Source organism: Panthera tigris, chromosome D3 (genome assembly GCF_018350195.1).
Source record: "Panthera tigris isolate Pti1 chromosome D3, P.tigris_Pti1_mat1.1, whole genome shotgun sequence".
NCBI lineage: Eukaryota > Metazoa > Chordata > Mammalia > Carnivora > Felidae > Panthera > Panthera tigris.
The window spans coordinates 40,715,826-40,735,623 of record NC_056671.1 but is presented as its reverse complement, the minus strand read 5'-3'; the positions used below and the strand labels follow the sequence as shown (position 1 = coordinate 40,735,623).

At 39.6% G+C, this 19,798-nt stretch overlaps 1 protein-coding gene across 11 annotated transcripts in view; it reads right to left on the bottom strand.

Annotated features, from left to right (window-relative positions):
• Positions 1–19,798, bottom strand: part of MYOM1 (myomesin 1) — a 163,426-nt gene that overhangs the window by 85,747 nt on the left and 57,881 nt on the right. For all 11 annotated transcript variants that reach the window (XM_015540792.2, XM_042962765.1, XM_042962769.1 and 8 more), the window contains 6 exons: positions 19,582–19,739; positions 11,137–11,229; positions 8,884–8,972; positions 8,712–8,774; positions 4,861–5,025; positions 2,096–2,257 (listed from right to left, as the gene is read on the bottom strand). In XM_015540792.2, coding sequence (XP_015396278.2) covers positions 2,096–2,257; positions 4,861–5,025; positions 8,712–8,774; positions 8,884–8,972; positions 11,137–11,229; positions 19,582–19,739 — 730 coding nt within the window. The remainder of the gene's footprint in view (positions 1–2,095; positions 2,258–4,860; positions 5,026–8,711; positions 8,775–8,883; positions 8,973–11,136; positions 11,230–19,581; positions 19,740–19,798) is intronic.

Below are 19,798 nucleotides of genomic sequence, written 5' to 3'. Positions count from 1 at the left end.
TCATTTCAGCAGCTTAGCCTATACCCTAATTGAAATCCTGGGTTAGGCTTCCGAAGACCTGTATCCTATGTCCACTGCTGCTTTTAACTAACTGTGAGTCTACTGGTAAATCACTTTGTTTTTATGAACCTCAGTTTCTGCATCTTAAAATTAAAGGGGTGGACCAGAATGGGAATCCAAACTTTTTTGTGCCATAGACTCCTTTGGCAGACTGGCAAAGAAAGTCTAGAAGCCTCTTTTCAGAATATTGCTTTCAAATGCATAAAATAAAAGACATGAGATTACCAAAGAAACTAAATATATTGAAATATAATTCTTAAAAAAAATTTTATGTTTATTTATTTTTGAGAGACAGAGAGAGACAGAGCATGAGCAGGGGAGGGGCAGAGTGAAAAGGAGACACAGACTCTGAAGCCACGCTCCAGGCTCTGAGCTGTCAGCACAAAGCCTGATGTGGGGCTCGAACTAATGAGCCGTGAGATCATGACCTGAGCTGAAGCAGGATGCTTAACCAACTGACCACCCAGACACCCCAAAATACAATTCTAATCATAGACCCTTTGGGAGTCTGTGGATCCCACTTAAGGACACCTGACCTCTAAAGTTCCATCTTGATCAAAATTCCTGTGAGTTTATGATTCTATTTAGTGCATGAGAGATTTTTTAAAAAATATAGTAAGTCTCCTGTATTGTTTATATTTTAATTTTCTGTATATTATGATGTTTTGACACCTTAAAAGCCTTTCTGACTGGGGAGATGCTGCCCCTCCCAGGGCTAGCCAATTCTTGGGTAGAATGGGCTCAGCCAGTTTAATAGGCAAACTGACCCATCCAGAGCCACACATTCTCTATCTGGTCTGTGCACCCCAGGAAGCAATATTCCCCTGCCTTAATCATCCCAGGGCCTGGTAGCAGGCCAGTGAGGACCACGCCTATAGTTTAGAGTCTACCCAAATTATTCAAACTAGCCAATCCTAAACTATTTATCCTGCCCTGCCTTGCCTTGCCTTTCCCACAGAAACTCCAATAAAAGCCATGGCCTAAGCTCTCCCCTGCTTCCTACCCCTTCTTTTTCCTGGCCAACCAATGCTGATTTTCCCCCATGTGGCCCTGTGTGGTGTGCAGTACCTCCTGTCTCTAGGATCTGTGGGTGCAATAAACTTTGTTTTCTGGATCCTCTCCTGTGTCTCCTCTTGTGGCCACACCTGACTAACCATCACAGAAGAGAACACAGAACACTGCTCCTGTAACCTGGAACTGTCAATGGTCTTCCAAATGCACTGGGATCCCATACAAATCACATTCCCACTTGTATACAGCCAATCCATTTAAAACACAGCTGAAGAATTAAAGACTCCTAAAATCACAATTCTAGTTTGCCTTCAAGATTAAATTGTAGGGGTGCCTGGGTGGCTCAGTCTTTGGCGTCTTTGGCTCAGGTCATGATCTCCTGATCTTTGTGGGTTCAAGCCCCATGTCAGGCTCTGTGCTGACAGCTCAGAGCCTGGAGCCTGCTTCGGATTCTGTGTCTCCCCCTCTCTCTCTGCCTTCCCCCACTCATGCTCTGTCTCTCATTGTCTCAAAAATAAATAAACATTAAAAAAATTTTGTTAAAGATTAAATTGTAGCAACTTGTTTCCTAGTTCATTAAAGCTGAAAGTATAAAGAAGGGGGGCTGGAGTGAAATGATAAATTTGCTCTCTGAAATAGATATTAAAGAGTAAGTCCCCAAGTAGCACATCCCTCTTTTGTTGCAGCTCCCATAAACTGAAACGGCTTTTTAGATCATTAGGATGGATTATCTCCAATGGAACACCTATAGAGACCTGCACTGGTAGCTCACTGAAGCTGAAGAAAGTAATGACATCAGAGATATTAACACAGTCTGAGAACAAGTTACCTTGGGGTTGGTGCCTGAGGGTTAACCTTTTTCTACTAGGTCTAATTTCACTGGAAGTTAATAATCTTATGCCATGCATACTGGAAGAATTTTCAAATGGCTCTTTCTTCATTACAAAAAAACATGTTTGGATAGATTGATTTGGTCTCAGTGTTTTAAACATGCTTGGGTGTTCTGCTTTTTGCTAGGTCTTACCGCGAACAAAGACATAAGCACTATATTGTTCATAATATTCTCCCATTCGCACACGGATCGTGTAGAGGCCTTCATCTTCTTTGTTGAGATGAGAAAACGTCAGCGTTGCTCTATCTCCACTCCAGTGTGTTTGTACCCATTTTGATGGAGAAACAGGTGCTCCTAGAAATTTTTTTAAAAGAAAATTAAGTGATGTTTTTCCTCCATTGCTCCCTTCTTTTTCTCTCCTTCATTCTCTTCCACCTTTTCTCTCTCTCTCTCTCTCTCTCTCTCTCTCTCTCTCTCTCTGCCTCTTCTATATTGCAAGAGATCTGACAATTAGTAGAAGTCTCTAGGGCTTTGGGCCATTCTGCCATGCTAATATTGGTGAAAATACTAGATCAGAAGTGAGGGGACCAGGGCCAGACACATAATCTGCAGGGTCCAGTGCAAAATGAAATTACAATCCCCCTGTCTAAAACGCAGAGAAAACAGGGACCTGGGTAGCTTAGTTGGTTGAATGTCCAACTCTTGATTTCAGCTCAGGTCATGATCCCAGGGTCATGAGATCAAGCCCCATGTTGGGGTCCACACTGAACATGGAGCCTGCTTGAAATTCTCTCTCTCCCTCCCTCTCTCTCTCTCTCTCTCTCTCTCTCCCTCTTCCCCGCTCCCTACTCACATGCTCTCTAAAATAAAAAAAAAAGCAGAGAAAAAAATACAGTTAGAGGTACTAAAATATAAGGTTTTTTTTCTCTAAAACAAATTTATTGCATATAAAATATAATTGGGGTAACCCAAAATACAAAAAATAATATTTTTATGCCATAATTTTATACACAAAAATATTTATCAATGTAATATCTTGATTGATAATAAGATATTTCTGGCTTGCTTTTCTACAAATTCAGTTATTAGGTCATCAGATATATACTTTTAGCAACTTTATTTATCTATTTGTTTTTAAATATTTTATAAATGTTTATTTTATTTTTGAGAGAAAGAGAGAGAGAAATAGAGAGAGACAGACCACGAATGGAGGAGGGGCAGAGAGAGAGGGAGACACAGAATCCAAAGCAGTCTCCAGACTCTGAGCTGTCAGCACAGAGCCCAATGCAGGGCTCGAACCCACAAACAGTGAGATCATGACCTGAGCCGAAGTCAGATGCTTAACCGACTGAGCCACCCAGGCAGTGTTATTTTAAATCAATATACTTGAAAGCAACATCAGTCACTCTTGGCAAATGCAAGATCACAAATGAGCTGATAAGTTTTAATTTTGAGAAGGATCTTTCTGCTGATGCAACTATTATTGCAGCTATTCAGATATTACATAGTTATATATAGCTATATTCTTATAAAGTTAACATTGGGTTAACTTTCTGATAAATTATTTCAAAATATAAATTTTAGTACTCTAGAACTATTGATTCTTAAGGAACAAAATTTCTAAAAGAATTTGATTCTTGGGGTGTCTGGGTGGCTCAGTCGGTTAAGTGTCCAACTCTTGATCTCAGCTCAGGTCACGTTCTCATGGTTCGTGAGATCGAGCCCCGTGTTGGCTCTGCATTAACAGCACAGAGCTTGGTTGGGATTCTCTCTCCCTGTCTCTCTGCCCCTTCCCTGCTTGCACTCTCTCTTTCTCTCAAAATAAAGAAATAAACTTTGAAAAAATATTTTATTCTTCATATAAATCAGTTTCACATAAGTCTGAATTTAATTTTAAATGTAAATTTACATAATTACATCTTAATAGTTTCTCTAACATGTGCTGTAACTTGTAGAGGTTATACAAGAGACGGAAAATGATTTGTACATAAATCAAATGTCTACTTATGCATTCTATCACTGCATCTTCAATTACAAGGAAAATTAATTTTAAAATTATCTTCCTTGTTAATAATTGCTTCATCCAAAGTTTCATATGAAAATAGTGTTCTTTTTCATTGAATGTGACAATCTTTAAATTTAATTTATATTTCTAAGCCTCTGAATATTTGCCATGCAGTGTTATAATAGTTTTCAAAACCAGAGATTCTAAACTGAAGATCTCCAACAACTGTTTTTTATGCTTAAGTGCGATGTCTATATACATGCTTTTATTTTGTAATTTTACTGACAAAGTTCACTGCCTAGTTGCTGATAGTTCCTGTCCTGATGCTAGCCTAGTAAATTAGTATTTGTGCAGATCCCATAGAAGTGAGCTCTGGGGAAGAAAGGGCAGCCTGGCAATCTCCCACTGTAGGTTCCCATGCTGCCCCCACACGGAGTCCCTCCTCTTCTCTAGGGCCATGTTCACTGTTAATACTGCTGTTGCCATTACTGGCTTCGGTCTGGACCCAGATGCTCCATAATGCCCTAGATGCCTGTCTGCACAACTGAAGTTCAGGCCAACTGCTTGGTGACTACGCTGCTTGCTGCCCACCACGCCCAAGGGTCAGTAGTCATGCTCCATAGTTCAACTGAACTGCAATGGACTTCCCTTTATTTTACCAACTAAAATTAACTTAGAAAACGAATATATAACTAATTTACAAAAATACATTTTTCATAATCTTTTCCACGTTACTTGGTGATAAGAAATTATAATCTCCACAAATATAAAAGTTCTGCTACTTTGATACATGTATGAATTTTTTTTCAACATCCAATAGGTTATGCCTCCTAATGTCCAGATTCTGCCAGCTCTGATAAACAGGTCTGCAGTCTTATGGACACTCATGCTCTGGTGCCAAGCCTTATTCTGTGAATAAGAATCTAAGTGAGAATTCATCACAGAGTCTCACCATTTCTGTACCACTGGATCTCTGGCTGGAAATGCTTAATTTCAGGAGTGATAACTACACGGCAGCCTAGACTCATCGTCTCGCCCTCTCTCCCAAAAGACACGTCAAACTTGTCATCAAAGTGGATCTCAAACTTGGACGCATAACCATAAGGGGTCACAGCAACTGGGTACGACAAAAACAAACATTGGTTAACTTGTTTTTTCTCATCAGAGAGACGCAAGCATTTTAACAAGCAGTTACAACAAACAGTGATCAAATGGTTTATTCGGGCAAAATATTAAGTCTTATAAAGAAGTACAAAGCACATTCCCACATATTACTATGTGAAATGGAAATTATAGGTGTGGAAATTCTTGCTTCATTGGTCAGATAAGCTAAATGTTTGTTATTATTATTGCAATGAATAGAATTTAAAGGATCAAGTTTAATACCTCACATAGCATATAAATTAATACCACATTTAGCTTATACTTAACTACTTAGCACAATATATGTACTTTTTAGATTCCTAGTTCATTTAAAACTGAATTGCTGTACTGTTCAAACAGCCATATCAATTACTCATAAAAATACAGTTTTCCAGCAAGTCACTTCAGTTTAACTATCTGTATAAAAAAAATATTATAAGAAATGTCAAACTGAAAAGTTCACAATAATATGACTTTAAAAATATTTTTCTTAGCAATAACTTATTCATTGATTAAGTAAATTCCTGCATCATAAACCCTCCCAGGTTTTATTTTCTCTTTTCTCAAAAGAAAGGGCTTGGGAAAATAATGACTCTATGGACAGTTACCATGCCAGGCACTTTACATTTGACATGTCGTCTGTTCCTTGCAAAAGCCCCATGGCATAGATATTTTTTTCCTCTCTTTCAGATGAGAATGCAGAAGTTCACAAAAATAACATACAGCTAATGTCCAGGTTTCGGAAGTATTATGTGTGAAATTGAAATTCAAACTCTAAAATTTCTCTCCGATTTCATCTCTTCCTAAAACGTCTTAGAATTAATTTGAAAATGCAAGCGAAAATGTATCGAGTTCAACTTGTGCCAAGTAGTGTTCCACATGTTAAATAGCTATTACCTCAAACCTCATAATAGCTCAATCAGGTAAGTGCTATTATCATCTCTCTGTCTTATAGATGAGGAAACAGAAGCATAGGGAGGCCGAGTAACTGCCCATGTTCACCCTGCAGAGCCAAGATTTACACGGGAGGGCTGTTAGAACCTGTGCTCTCAAGCAAGACATGATATTGCCTTGAATTTGTGTGTTCCCAGGCAACCCCTAACCAATAGTGAAACAACTTCCCTTTGAAGCACAGGTTACATCTGCCCCACTTGTATATGATGGTATCCCACTGAGATCAAAAAGTGAAACAACTCAATCAGACCTTACTGTCTGGAGAGCCAGGCTGGCTCCGAAGCTGTCTTAGGAGTAGAGATAACAGTTACAAAGAAAGCTGGGATTAGGTCAGGGTTTGGCAAATCTGTGAGCCAGATCTGGACAGTCTCCTGTTTGCACCACTAGAAAAATAAATTTCAATTGTTTAAATGATCAAGATAAAATCAAAAGAAGAATATTTTGTGATGTGTGAAAAGTTACAGGGAATTCAAATTTCAATGTTCATAAGTAAGGTTTTAATTGGAAGGCAGCCATGCTCATTTATTATTTACCTACTGTCTATGGCTACTTTGTGTTACAAAGGTAGAGTTGAGTCGTTGTGACAAAGACCATATATGACCCACAAAGCCTAAAGTATTTACAACCCTAAAGTATTTACAATTTACAAATTACAGGTAGTTCACAAATCATAATTATAGGAGTCCTTCACAGAAAATACTGACTCCTGTTTTAGAATATGACTTAGGGGGCACCTGGGTAGCTCAGTCAGTTAAGCGTCTGACTTTGGCTCAGGTCATGATCTCAACAGTTTGTGAGTTCGAGCCCCATGTTGGGGTCTAGGCTGACAGCTGGGAGCCTAGAGCCTGATTTGGATTCTGTGCTGTGTCTCCCTGTCTCTCTGCTCTCCCCCACTTGCTCGCTCTCTCTCTCTCTCTCTCAAAAATAAATAAATATTTTGAAAAAATTTTTAAAAAATAAGAGTATGGCTTAGAATAGAGAGACCAATTTACAAGTCCCTATTCTACCACTCTATGTGGTGTTTTCTCATTATTTAACCTATCAAAAACTGTTTCCTCATAGGCACAGCACAGATAAAAGACACCTATTTTATAAGCTTTGGGAGAGCATTACATGATTATTGCATATAACAAAATATCTTAGTATGCTGTCTGGTACAACTGATCAATATATGTTAACTACTAAAACAGAACCAAGGGCAGGGAGCTTTATCTATGATATTACCAGCATATTCCAAGCAACTACACCAGTACCTAGCACATAACAGATTCTCAATAAATATTAGTTGAATAAATGAATAAAATCCCTCTGTTTTCTCTGTTGGAAACAACTGCACTTAATTCAGGGGCCGGTCAGATTAAAAAGTTAGAGAGGTAGGTTGAGCTGGGCTTTTCAACCCTGGCTTGGTGGAGAAGAGAGAAACAGGAGAAATATGGATGATGATATGGCAGTGGGAATGAGCAGGATACATTTAGAGGACCGTGAAATAAATGATTAATAAACCAGCCTTAGGGACAATGGGAGATAAGTCATAGTTCCAGAATTTCCAACTATTCTATCTCAATACAAACGAAATGATAGAAGAAAAACATGATTGGGGATGTGCTCCTCCCTCACTCCCACCCATCATCCCCTCCCAGACACCCATGGGATTTGTACCAATGATTAAAACTTGGAATATTAAAATTAGGAGCCATTCCACGAATTTGATGGAACAGGTGATCTATAGACATCAAACTGAGCAGGTGAAAAACTGACCCATGAGAAAGTATCTTCATCAACCCATGAGAAAGTATCTTCATCAAGCATTTTCAAAACTACCATTTACATTTTAACATTCAGAAAATAAGTTCAGGCGTGACTACCTTTTTCAGTCTGACCATTGTAAGCACTGAATTATTGAACAACCATAAGGATTTTGCTTTTATTGTTTCCTATGAAAAGAAGTTCTGATATAGACAAAATGATTGGAGTTCACAAATAACCACAGATCAGAATATTTTTAATAGTTTGTTATTATAGCACATTTAGACATCATGTATTTTGATTTGTACTTCATAAATGAATGTATTTATTTATTCATTCATTATCAAACACCTACGCTGTGTCAGGTGCTGGGGTTAGAGATAAAAGTTTCAGCTTTGCCTTTAAGTGGCTTAGAGGCCAGTGGGAGAAAGAGACATATAACAGTTAACAGCATCCAATGTGATGGATGCTCTGATGGTCTCACCAAGGACACCTAACCTTGACTGGGTAGAGGTGGGGTAGCAGTGGGAGTCACACATAGATGTCTCCAGGAGTGATGCTGACCTGGATGCCCTGATACAGTACATATGTGTGTGTGTGCACGTGTGTGTGTGTGTGTGTGTGCGTGTGGGCATGTGTGCGTGTGTGTGTGTGTGTGTGTGGTTAAATCACTCTGCCCAGGTTTGTGTAATGATCTTCTTCAGTTTAACACAGAAAGACTTAAAAACATTTGCCATTTTTAGCCCATCATATCTGGGCTTTTATAAAACCAGAACAAAGCAATTATATCCAGAAAGAGAATAGTAACCAAAGAATCTAAAAAATAAGAAAAGAGTGCTATTATATACGTACTAGCATATGTTATAATAATCCTATGCTTTTATTTCAGCATTATAGAATGGCTTATTATGCTGGATTTTAAATAGAGATGACACTTAGCAAATATATTTTTATACTTACAGCTGAGGGGCAGGGTGGAAACCCCAGCATGGAAGCGGGTCTCATCAAACTCTCCCTTATATCCTAGAAAAGAAAGCAGAAATACATATGAACTGCTTCTTGATTTATTTTTAGCAATGAGAGTTAATTTTTAAAAAATGCATTTTGAATAAAACAAGCCCAGCAAACCCACTCTTTACGACAACCGAAGCATATGCTGAAAGCTCTCCTTTAACATTCATCGCTGAAGCCCGGTACTGGGCAGTGTCTTCAAAATTACATCTGAAAGGACAGAAGGAAGTGAGTGACCATTGCAACAATGCTGTTCTATCAAAGGTATCTTTGCTGACATCACACACTGCAAATCACTGGCTAACAACGTGGCTCCTGGGGACTCTTCTTCTTTTTAACTGTTTATTTATTTTGAGAGAGAGAGCACAAGCAGGGGGAGGAGCAGAGAGAGAGGAGAGAGAAAGAATCCCAGGCAGGCTCCATGGTCAGCACAGAGCCCAATGTGGGGCTCGATCTCATAATCGTGAGATCATGACCTGAGCTGAAATCAACAGTTGGACGTTTAACCAACTGAGCCACCCAGGCGCCCTGGCTGTTGGGGACTCTTGATGAAGCTACTAACTCCAATCTAGCTCCCTGTGGGATTTTATATAATGCAAGATATCTACTGCAGTTTGAGGCCAGCTGCACAGAATGGGAGGAGGACACCTATAGTCCACTGTGACCCTAGCCCAGGTTCATTTAAAATGTCCAAAAAAGGGGCGCCTGGGTGGCTCAGTCGGTTAAGCAGCCGACTTCAGCTCAGGTCATGATCTCTCGGTCTGTGAGTTCGAGCCCCGCGTCAGGCTCTGTGCTGACAGCTCAGAGCCTGGAGCCTGTTTCAGATTCTGTGTCTCCCTCTCTCTGACCCTCCCCTGTTCATGCTCTGTCTCTCCCTGTCTCAAAAATAAATAAAACGTAAAAAAAAAAAAATTTTTTTAAATGTCCAAAAAAAATGTCAGCAAAGTGTTAAGCGCATAAATTACAGCACAAACAGTGTTACAATTAACTGGTCTAAAACTGTGTCAGGAACAGAAAATGTCTAGCCATGTACTTTTGTAGTAGTAACTACGCAGAGCACCCTGGGGGGACAGTCTTCCTGCTGGCATCCCTCAGGGTGAGTTTCAGTCTGGGGGGAACAGAGAGGGAAAGACACAGCCGCTCTCCTGGAGCCACAAACCAGATCTGGCTCTGTCTAATGGTTGGGTCTGTGTTCTAGCTCCAAAGTACAAATATGCTATTTCTGTCTCAACTCTACCAAGGTTCAGGTCGCACTTGGAGATTCAGCCCATAGTACAACACAAGCAGTGCTATTTGGAAGTTCCTGTAAGTTATAATACAGAAACTGGGATGTGTTTAATAATAAAATAAAAGAAAGAATGATCTCACAGAGATGAATAAGCTAAGATTTCAAAGCAGGTCTTTTTGTGTCTTGTCATAACCAGTGTCTGAGTTCCTCGTTGACTTTCTGGGTTTAGCGTCATTTGTAAAAACCTATTTCTTGTTGAAATTTTATAGACACCAGCACAACCCCAGGAAGGTCAATATGGTTGCCTTTCTCATAACTACTGAATTATAAAGCAACCACAGAGCTCACTGCAGCCTCAGTAGAACCACCAAGTGGCAGAATTGAAGTGACTCTGGTTGGAGGTCGATGCTCGGCAAATGTCACAGGGCCCCAGAGTCCTGCTTGAAACCCTGTATCCCATGTGGCAGCTGTTCTGATCTGAGGAGAAGACTACAAACTCTCTTGAGATCACAATGATGTAAATTTTACTTTGACGTCTCAGCATGTCACAGTTTCATGTGAACTGCAAATAGTGGGAGTTTTAGCTTTTTCATTCACATGACTAAGCTTGGATTTCAAAACCATATTAGGAGATATGATAAACCTTTGAGGATTTAGAAATTTTGATGTGGGTTCTGCTTTCAATTCTGCTTTGCATTTTGCTTTAAAAACACTCCGGTGTCCAGTCCTGCCTCCCTCTGCAGGCTGACAGGGTGGGCAGATAATTTCCCACACTTTCTGGTGGGAAGCTTACTTTCACTGCCACCCACCGCAATCTCCATGGCCTCTGCCGACTAAAGGCAAAAAAGGATGATGATGATGATGATGATGATGATGATGATGGAAGGATAACTAAATATAAGTGCCTACTTATGTAACTTATTTTCTTACTAATGTCTAGAAAAACTCTCCAGTATGTAAAATGATAAATTAAAAGACAGAAGTTAATTTTATTCTCATCATCTTTTACTAAATTCAAATCTAAGATCACTTTGTGATCCTGTTGCACTGGGAAGAAAGGGGGAGAGTGGTTGTTAAGTGGAGTGGTGAGATGACTCCCCAGGCAATTGTCGAACAACACACATATGGACCCAGATGTCCTCTTACGCATTGATCTCCAGAGTATGCATTCCATATCGACTCTCAATAATGTACTTTCCAGGGTTTGCGTGGACATTTATTGGCACCTGGTTTTTATACCTGTGAGACAAGAGAACAAGGTGAAATAAGTAGAAATGTAAATAGCTTTATGATTAAAAGCACACCCACACAATCCTTGTTCTTCAAGGGACACCTATAAACATGGCACTGAGATTAGCAGCAGTAACTGTTCAATAAATACAAATCTATGGCAGATTAAATAAAATGCACTATAAATCCAGTAAAACTTCTCGATGAGCGTCCTTTCCTCTCTTCCATCATAAAAATTACATTTAAGAAGTTGACCATGCATAACAATGTGGTTGAGTCTCACATACATAATGTTGAGTGAAAATAACCAGACACAAAAGAGTATAAAATGATTGCTTTTATATAAAGTACAAACCCAGAAGAGACCAAATTAATGCTATTAGAAGTGAAGAGAGTGACTTCCCGGGGTGGGGGGGGGGGGGACAGCAGACATGAAGGAGGCATTTAGGTGCTGATAATGTTTGGTTTCTTGTGTTTGAGTACTGGTTACATGGGTGTGTGCAGTCTACAAAAATTCACCAAAGCTCTACATTTACATGTAATATGCACTTTTTGTGTATGTATATTATACTTCAATAAAAGACTGAAAGAAAAACTTGTCCATTGTTGACAGGATAGAAAGGAAGGCTTTATGTTGGGAGTTTTATCATTGGCTGTCTGTAGGATGAAAGTAAAACATTCTTCCTACTAAGATTCTTCCATGTTGTTAAAAACAATGCCATTGTATTGAAAGCTCATTATATTTAAGCGTTTTGTTCTGTTAAAGGCAAGCATGGCTCTCGGCTTGGAAGAACTTAAATATCAATCACGAAAGAAAAAGTCTGACAAATAAAAGCTGAAAGATTCCCTTTTTCTGACTGTCCCATTCCTGGCTAAGCCTGTCAGCCCTCAGAGGGTAGGGCTACACGGAGGGGCCCTTCCTCAGACACTGTCCCCCAAGGCTGGAGTCTCACCTTGATTCTTCACCACCTCCTCATGCCCTCAATAGCCAATGGCTATGGTGCCAGACCAGGCTTTTTTGCTTAAGGCATTTTCTGTCGAGAGCTAGATTTCACTTGCTTCCCTTTCCAACACCCCACTTCACGTGCCCAGATAATGTAAATAACACTAATAACCACAACTCAGAGCATTTACTGTGAGCCAAGGCAAGAGTCTAAGTGCTTTACATATAGGTTAGAAAATTCAATCCTCACAACTGCATGAGATAGTACTATTTGTAACATCGTTTTCCAGATGAAAAAAACCAAGGCCAGGAGAAGTTAAGTAACTTGTCCCAGTTCACACAGCTACATAGCAGAGCTGGGATTTGAACCCAAGCAGTCTGACTTGTGACAACATATGATGCTTCCATTGTCCAACTGTTCTCTATTTAGCTGCATTTTATTTCTTCAGACTTCTGGAAATGGTGATAATGAGGTTTGGGAGCAGGGAAAGTGGTGGAAAGGGAGAGAAAGAAAGGAAATAATTTTCAGTCAGTTCCTTCCTCTCCCCAGCTCACACACTCACACACGCACATGTGCACACACATGCCCTATGTCCCTAAAACATGCTCATTTTCTATACTTTAAACAACATGTCAGGGAACCTGGGTGGCTCAGTCAGTTAAGCGTCGACTCTTGGTTTGAGTTCAGGTCATGATCTCATGATTTCTGAGTGTGAGTACCACGTCAGGCTCTGTGCTGATAGTGTAGATCCTGCTTAGTATTCTCTCTCTCTCCCTCTCTCTGACTCTCCCTCACTCTTGTTTTCTCTCTCTCTCTCTCTCTAGTAAAATAAATAAATATACTTTAAAAAAATGTGTCTTTCTCCTCCACCTAGCAAAATCCCAACTCATCCTTCAAGGTTCAGATCAAATGCCATTTCTTCAATAAACTCCTCCTTGAAATCCCACACAAGGGGCGCCTGGGTGGCTCAGTCAGTTGAGCATTCAACTTTGGCTCAGGTCATGATCTTGCGGTGCATGAGTTCCAGCCCTGCATTGGGCTCTGTGGTGACAGCTCAGAGCCTGGAGCCTGCTTCAGACTCTGTGTCTCCCTCTCTCTCTCTGCCCCTCCCCCACTTACATTCTGTCTGTCTGTCTCTCAAAATCAATAAACACCCCCCATTAAGAAAAATTGAAATCCCACATGATATTAATTGTTCCTGCCTCTCTACATCAGTGTTACTTGGTTCAAGCTGCAAGATACAACATTTATCAGATTCTGGTTGGATATGTGTGTCTTCTACTGAGCTGTCATTGTCTTGGTGACGGGGATTGTGTCTGATCCACATTTACTTCTATTCCCACTCTCCAGGAAGTATGAATCCAATATCCTTGGGCAAATATTAGGTACTCACTGTTCGTTAAATTGGATTGAACAGAATTATTGTGGAACAACAGATTAAGTGTGGCTTCATCATTCGTGGCTGAAGGAACAGAGTTCTGACAAATGCATACTTCAAACTTCATGATATGACTAATTTTTTTTAATTTTTTTAATGTTTATTCATTTTTTGATAGAGACAGAGCATGAGTGGGGGAGGGGTAGCAAGAGAGGGAGACACAGAATCTGAAGCAGGTTCCAGGCTCTGAGCTGTCAGCACAGAGTCCGACGCAGGACTTGAACTCACGGACTGTGAGATCGTGACCTGAGCTGAAGTCGGACGCTTAACCGACTGAGCCACCCAGGCACCCCATGATATGGCTAATTTAACGTAAGTACAGACCAAGAAAGTACATTGCGTCTCTTTGTGTCTCAGTTCCCTCAGATGTGAGATGAGAGGACTGGATTGGCTTAGGAGTCACAGCTGCGTGGCTGGTGGAGCAGCACAACCTTCTGCCCCCCCCACCCCCCCCCCCCCCCCGGCAGAACTGCTAGCCGTTTCCTGCCAGCCCCAAAGTGTCCTCAGCCAGCCATCTCCCCACAGAGCTCCAAGCAGACAGGACTATTTGATCAGGGATGACCTGGAAAAAGAAATCGGCTAGCTGCTCCTAGTTTCAAACATTCCTTGTTTTGATGAATGACAGGGTGCAACGAGTTAATCAGCATGTTCTTCAGAATAAATTGGTCTCAGTAATTTCACACTAGATTCTAAAGCTCCCTCCTAAAAAAACAAAAACAAAAACAGCTCCCTCTTACTACTCAGTTTTTTTCATGTGCTGGGGTGTTTGCAGTAGTTCTTTTTAGCATAAGAAGAGAAATATGACACGGAAGGCTATGGCATGTGGTACTTGAGAAAATAATCTACTGACACTTGATATGGCTTCTGGCCAAAAATGTTGTTCATGTCTCCATAAACAGTTGAGTTAAAACAGTATCTTGCAGCTCGCAGTGTTGCTTCACCTCCCTCGCTCTCCAGTACTACGCGACTTAGCACCTTAGTGCCTTCCCTCTGCTAAAAACCCATGACTTTTCTAATGTGACCCCCTGGCACAAGAAGTCGGTTTAAAATATACATGCACACGACACACAACACTTTGAGGATCTTCTAGTCTTTCCTCTGGAACTCCAGATGTCAGTGTAAGAAAAGTCTGTTTAAAAACAGCATACAAGGATTAAATTAGGAAGCAATTCTATTCTATTCTCCAAGAATTTCAGCCAGTCATTCACTTTGGGGGTCACTTGAGATTGGCCATCCTCAGTATTCAGTCGGGGAAGAAAAGAAGGATTTTTGGCCTGCTCTGTATATGCTTCAGGGCTTGCTATTTCTGGAAAGTGAAATTCCAAACAGGACAGTCAGACGCTAATTTTGGAGAGTAACCTACACTCTGGGATTATTTGTCAAAAGGCTTCTGAAATTCTTGTGAATATTCAGATGTACACCATTTTCCTTATCATTTTCATGTAGAGTCTATGAACTACTTATTAGTTAATGAGCTTCCATTATACTGTAAATATTTGGAGAAGGATACTCTTGGTTTATGTGTGTAAAACACACACTTCATCCCCCCAAATAAATGACTGGATCTTGGGCTGACTTGATAGCAAGGGGTTATAGTGAAAGCTCTTTGGTAGTATAAAGCATATTCAAGCAAAAAGGTTCATTCTGCTTTTTTTTCTATCAACAAATAATACATGCTAAAATGATCTTTAACATGTTGTATCTCACTACAACTGTCATGGGTGCTTAGAATCCAGCTTTATATTTTAAATAAATAGCTATTACCCACTTTAAAATCCAGTTGGCTGAGAGAGATCTATCCCATTAGGATAAATTTTGGACTTAAATAAATAAGAAAAATCTAAAATAAAACCCTTATGTTGGGAAGTAAGCATAAATTATAAATAATTTTAAACTATGTTAAATAAATGTAGGTTGTTTTCCAAAGAAAATAGAGTAGTAACTGCTAAATTTATTTTATTTTTTTTTTTTAATTTTTTTTTCAACGTTTTTTATTTATTTTTGGGACAGAGAGAGACAGAGCATGAACGGGGGAGGGGCAGAGAGAGAGGGAGACACAGAATCGGAAACAGGCTCCAGGCTCCGAGCCATCAGCCCAGAGCCTGACGCGGGGCTCGAACTCACGGACCGCGAGATCGTGACCTGGCTGAAGTCGGACGCTTAACCGACTGCGCCACCCAGGCGCCCCAGTAACTGCTAAATTTAAATACATTGTGAATAACTCTAATCTTGTAAACAAATTGAATACATGATTCTATTATGGAATTTATAAATTCTCATAATTTGCAAAAATTGAATAAGACTTTTCCAAATCTCTAGACTCTTCCTGAGATACATGTCTCATACTATTTTATTCTGAGGTTTTGCATTATTATCATGCCTAATGACACATTTCTTTAAGGGTCTATTTGGCATTAACTTTAGGGGCAATGTGAAGAATTCCAAGCAAGTATTTTAAATGTCTCACTGGTGGATCTAACACAGTATTCGCATTTAGATCCAAAAACATGGGTACTCAGTGAGGGAATGAATGAATGCTACTCAGTAACGCCAACACATTGCTACAGTGAGTTTGCATGAATCTCCCCACATGTTACAATCCAGATATTCATTGACAAAAATCAATCTAGACTTTGGACTGGAAATCCAACTGAATCTGGCTCTTTAAAAAAATTAAATTAATTCAAATTCCTTCCTTCTTTTAAAGAGAACTTTTCTCCCTTATTTCATATAATTCTAAAAATTAGAACAAGCAACACCTTCATATGGTCCAAGAAAGTGTAAAGGTAACACAGGGAGTAGTCTCCTTTCTCAAATGTATCTATCCTCTACTCCCCTCATCTCTTTAGGTAACTGTTCTCCTTAGATTTTTATATATCCTTCCAGAATTTCTTTATGCAAGTAAAACAAATACAAACATAATTTTTTCTCCTCCTTTAAACCAATATATAGCCTATTATACAAGTTATTACATAAAGATAGCCTCTTAAATTAAGTAAAACAACTTTGGGATTTTTCACCATATATGTATGCTTCCTGCTGCATTGACAAAGCCCTCCTTCAGCTTCACTGTGGTGGTGCAGAAGCATCCTTGCAACTAACTTTCCTACTGGACCCAACGCCTAAACAGGGTTCTTTCTGTTCTCATAGTGACTTGGGAACAGGACAGTGCTCCTTGGCATCCCTGCACCTGGCCCTGATGAGTGATATGTGCTCCTGTCAGTTAGTGCTTTCTGGGTAACCTCTAGATTCCATTTAGACAGACTTGGTCAGTCCATGGGATTGGCCAAAGAGCAGCTGCTGCGTGTTCAGATCATTTGTTACTGCTGCGTGTTCAGATCATTTGTTAGGCCTCAGGGACTTCCATGTCCTGAGGGTGCCTAGTGGAAACTTGGAACTTAACCCTCTTTGCAAAGGGCTCTAAGGCAGCCAGGCCCCAGGCACAAATGCCCTTGAATACCATGGCTAAGGACCTAAGGGCTACAAGCAGAGGTAGCATGACTGCAGAAAGTATCGTCACACACTTGTTCCCATGAGTTACTGCCTTCTATTCAGAAAGGTCATCCCCAATTATTTCTTTCATGCTTGCACTCGGTGTCAGGCCCAGAAAGTGCAGTTGGGTAACAAAAAGACATAAATGCCCGCAGAGTAATCATCAACAACCTGGGTTTGTACTTGGGTTGTGGGACCATGCTCACGGAGGAAATGCTTATTGTAGACTGTGTACTCTATACCAGTGTTAGGAAACAAATTAGACCTTCACTTAACGATTATTTTTTTTAAAGGCAGCATACCCAGGAAGGCACACTAATCCCACACAAAAGTTTCCTCCAGAAGTGGGTTTACCGGGAGGCCAATGAAGCTTCAGGGTCCCTCACCAGCAGGGTCCCTTCACGGTGCAGGGCCCAATTTAGACCATTAACATTCTTTTTTGTAAAGAGTGCTGCCAAATTTATGAGCTTCAGGCCCCAGAAAACTTGCATCTGACCTTGTTTATTACCATAGTCAATTTTCAGTTGTCTGCTAGCTAACTGTCTAAATTTAAGCTTTATCCAGGGGCAAATCTTGTTCTCTGAAGGATGGTTATGATTATGAGTGGTCCACTGGTTCTTTGTTTTAATGTTTACTTTTCACTTGGTTTGCAAGGCAACAGGACTTTCATGAAATGCTCTGATCCATCCCTATGGAGAGAGTTTTATAAATAATGGAGTTGTCTTCTCCAAACACTAAATGACACGCAGGAACTTGTGAAGACTTGTTCCAGTAAATGAACTGATTTCCAATCATTCCTGAGACAAACCTTGTGTCTGTGTCTTCATTTTTGTTTAAAACGAGCCCCTGGGACATATGGTTCAATGTTAAGAAGAAAAATATCTCAAAGCCATATGTGAAAGATTTGGGGAGTCATTCACACTACTCAGCTCCATTAGTGGGGATAACTGAAAATTGATAATAAATTTTCTATAAATTTATAATTTGTTGTGTAATAAATATATCTACTTGATTAAGGATTCCAGTTATTCATTTATTAGTAGTATATTTTAATTCATGAGAGAAGAGAGAATGTCTTACTTACCCTCTGTCTTACTTACTGTACGAAATAATATTTCTTACAGCTAAAAATTCACTATTCTTCATGTATTTTCAATTGAAAAGTTTAGATTTTTTGAGGTGAGAAGTAATCTGTTTTAAGAGGAAATGTCCCTTTGAAAAGGCCAAAGTATGCAATACCATAGTCACAGAGAAATGTGGGGCCAAGATTGATTGATTCCTAACTTACTGCAGTATACTTTTATGCTTTAAAGCTTGTAAGTGAATTTAAAAAAAAACAAAAACAAAAAAAAAACACTTGGTTTTCACTGAAATATGCTCCTTGTCAGTTATCTTCATTAGTCCTAGCCAAATTAGGTGTCTAACCAACAGAGAAAATGGGTAAGAAAGGAAAAGGAGTCAGGCCTTCTACAGATGGCAATGTCATCCTGTGTAGCATTTATACTGCAACATAGGGTGAATTTACCATTACTCTTGAGGATAAGAAAACAGCACGCAAAATATATGTGTCAGAGACTCAAACAGAAAACATCTTTTTAAGCTGGCTCCAACATTTTCATACTGCTGTCTCTGTGGCAGATATTCATGACATTAGACAGGTAAGTTTGGAGGTTAGGGATCATGAAGTCATTGACAATTACAATAGGCTATAGGATGGAAGGAGAACATGGATGCTTATTCTTTACGGAAAGAAAATTTCTTAAGATCCCATATTGAAGGGGCACCTGGGTGGCTTAGTCAGGTAAGCATCTGACTTCAATTCAGGTCATGATCTTAATGATTCATGACTTTAAGCCCCGCATCGGGCTCTGCACTAAGTGCAGAGCCTGCTTAGGATTCTCTCTCTCCCTCTCTCTCTTTCTGTCTCTCCTCCCCTCACGATCTCTCTCTCTCAAAATAAATAAAAATAAAACTTAAAAAAAAGACCCCATATTGAGAAATATCTTCCATCTAATTCCCTCTTTTGTTTGGTTTTAGAAAGCATGTTGAAACCTCAGCTCCTATGAGGAGTAGAGATGAAGACTTCTGGGTTTTAATTATTTTTTAAAAATATTATTGCTTCTGGTCACAAAATGATACCTATACCGTATGGGAGTAAATTTTTATTTAAATTTTATGGCCCACAGCAGTCATAACCATAGATTTTCTTTGTATATAAATGTTGACTACATTTTAATACTTTATATAAAGACCCACTTGTATAACAGGATTATGAAGTATCATAATATAATGTATGCAGGACTGTTCTTTCTTCTCATTCATAAACCATTCACCCTGGTGCCCCTTCTTCACCATTTAAAAAATCTATACAAACTCGTAGGTGCTTTCATTCACTCTTGCATATTCATAACGCTGAACGTTTTCACTAGAGGTAAAATTAACTTTGTGTAATAGATTCTATGAGTAATTTTCGCAAAGATAACATACCATGTGACACGAGGTTCTGGCCAGCCGGATACAGAGCAATGTAATTTTACATTTTCTTTTTCCCAAACAGTGTGGGAACGAGGTTTAATGACAAATTCAGGAGCATGGAGAAGATGATCTTCATTCAACTTTCTATGAAATGCTTCAGTTTCTTCTAACTATAAAAAAAATATATCAAAATATTATGGAGTCAGAGTAGCCTGTGCTACTAAGAGAA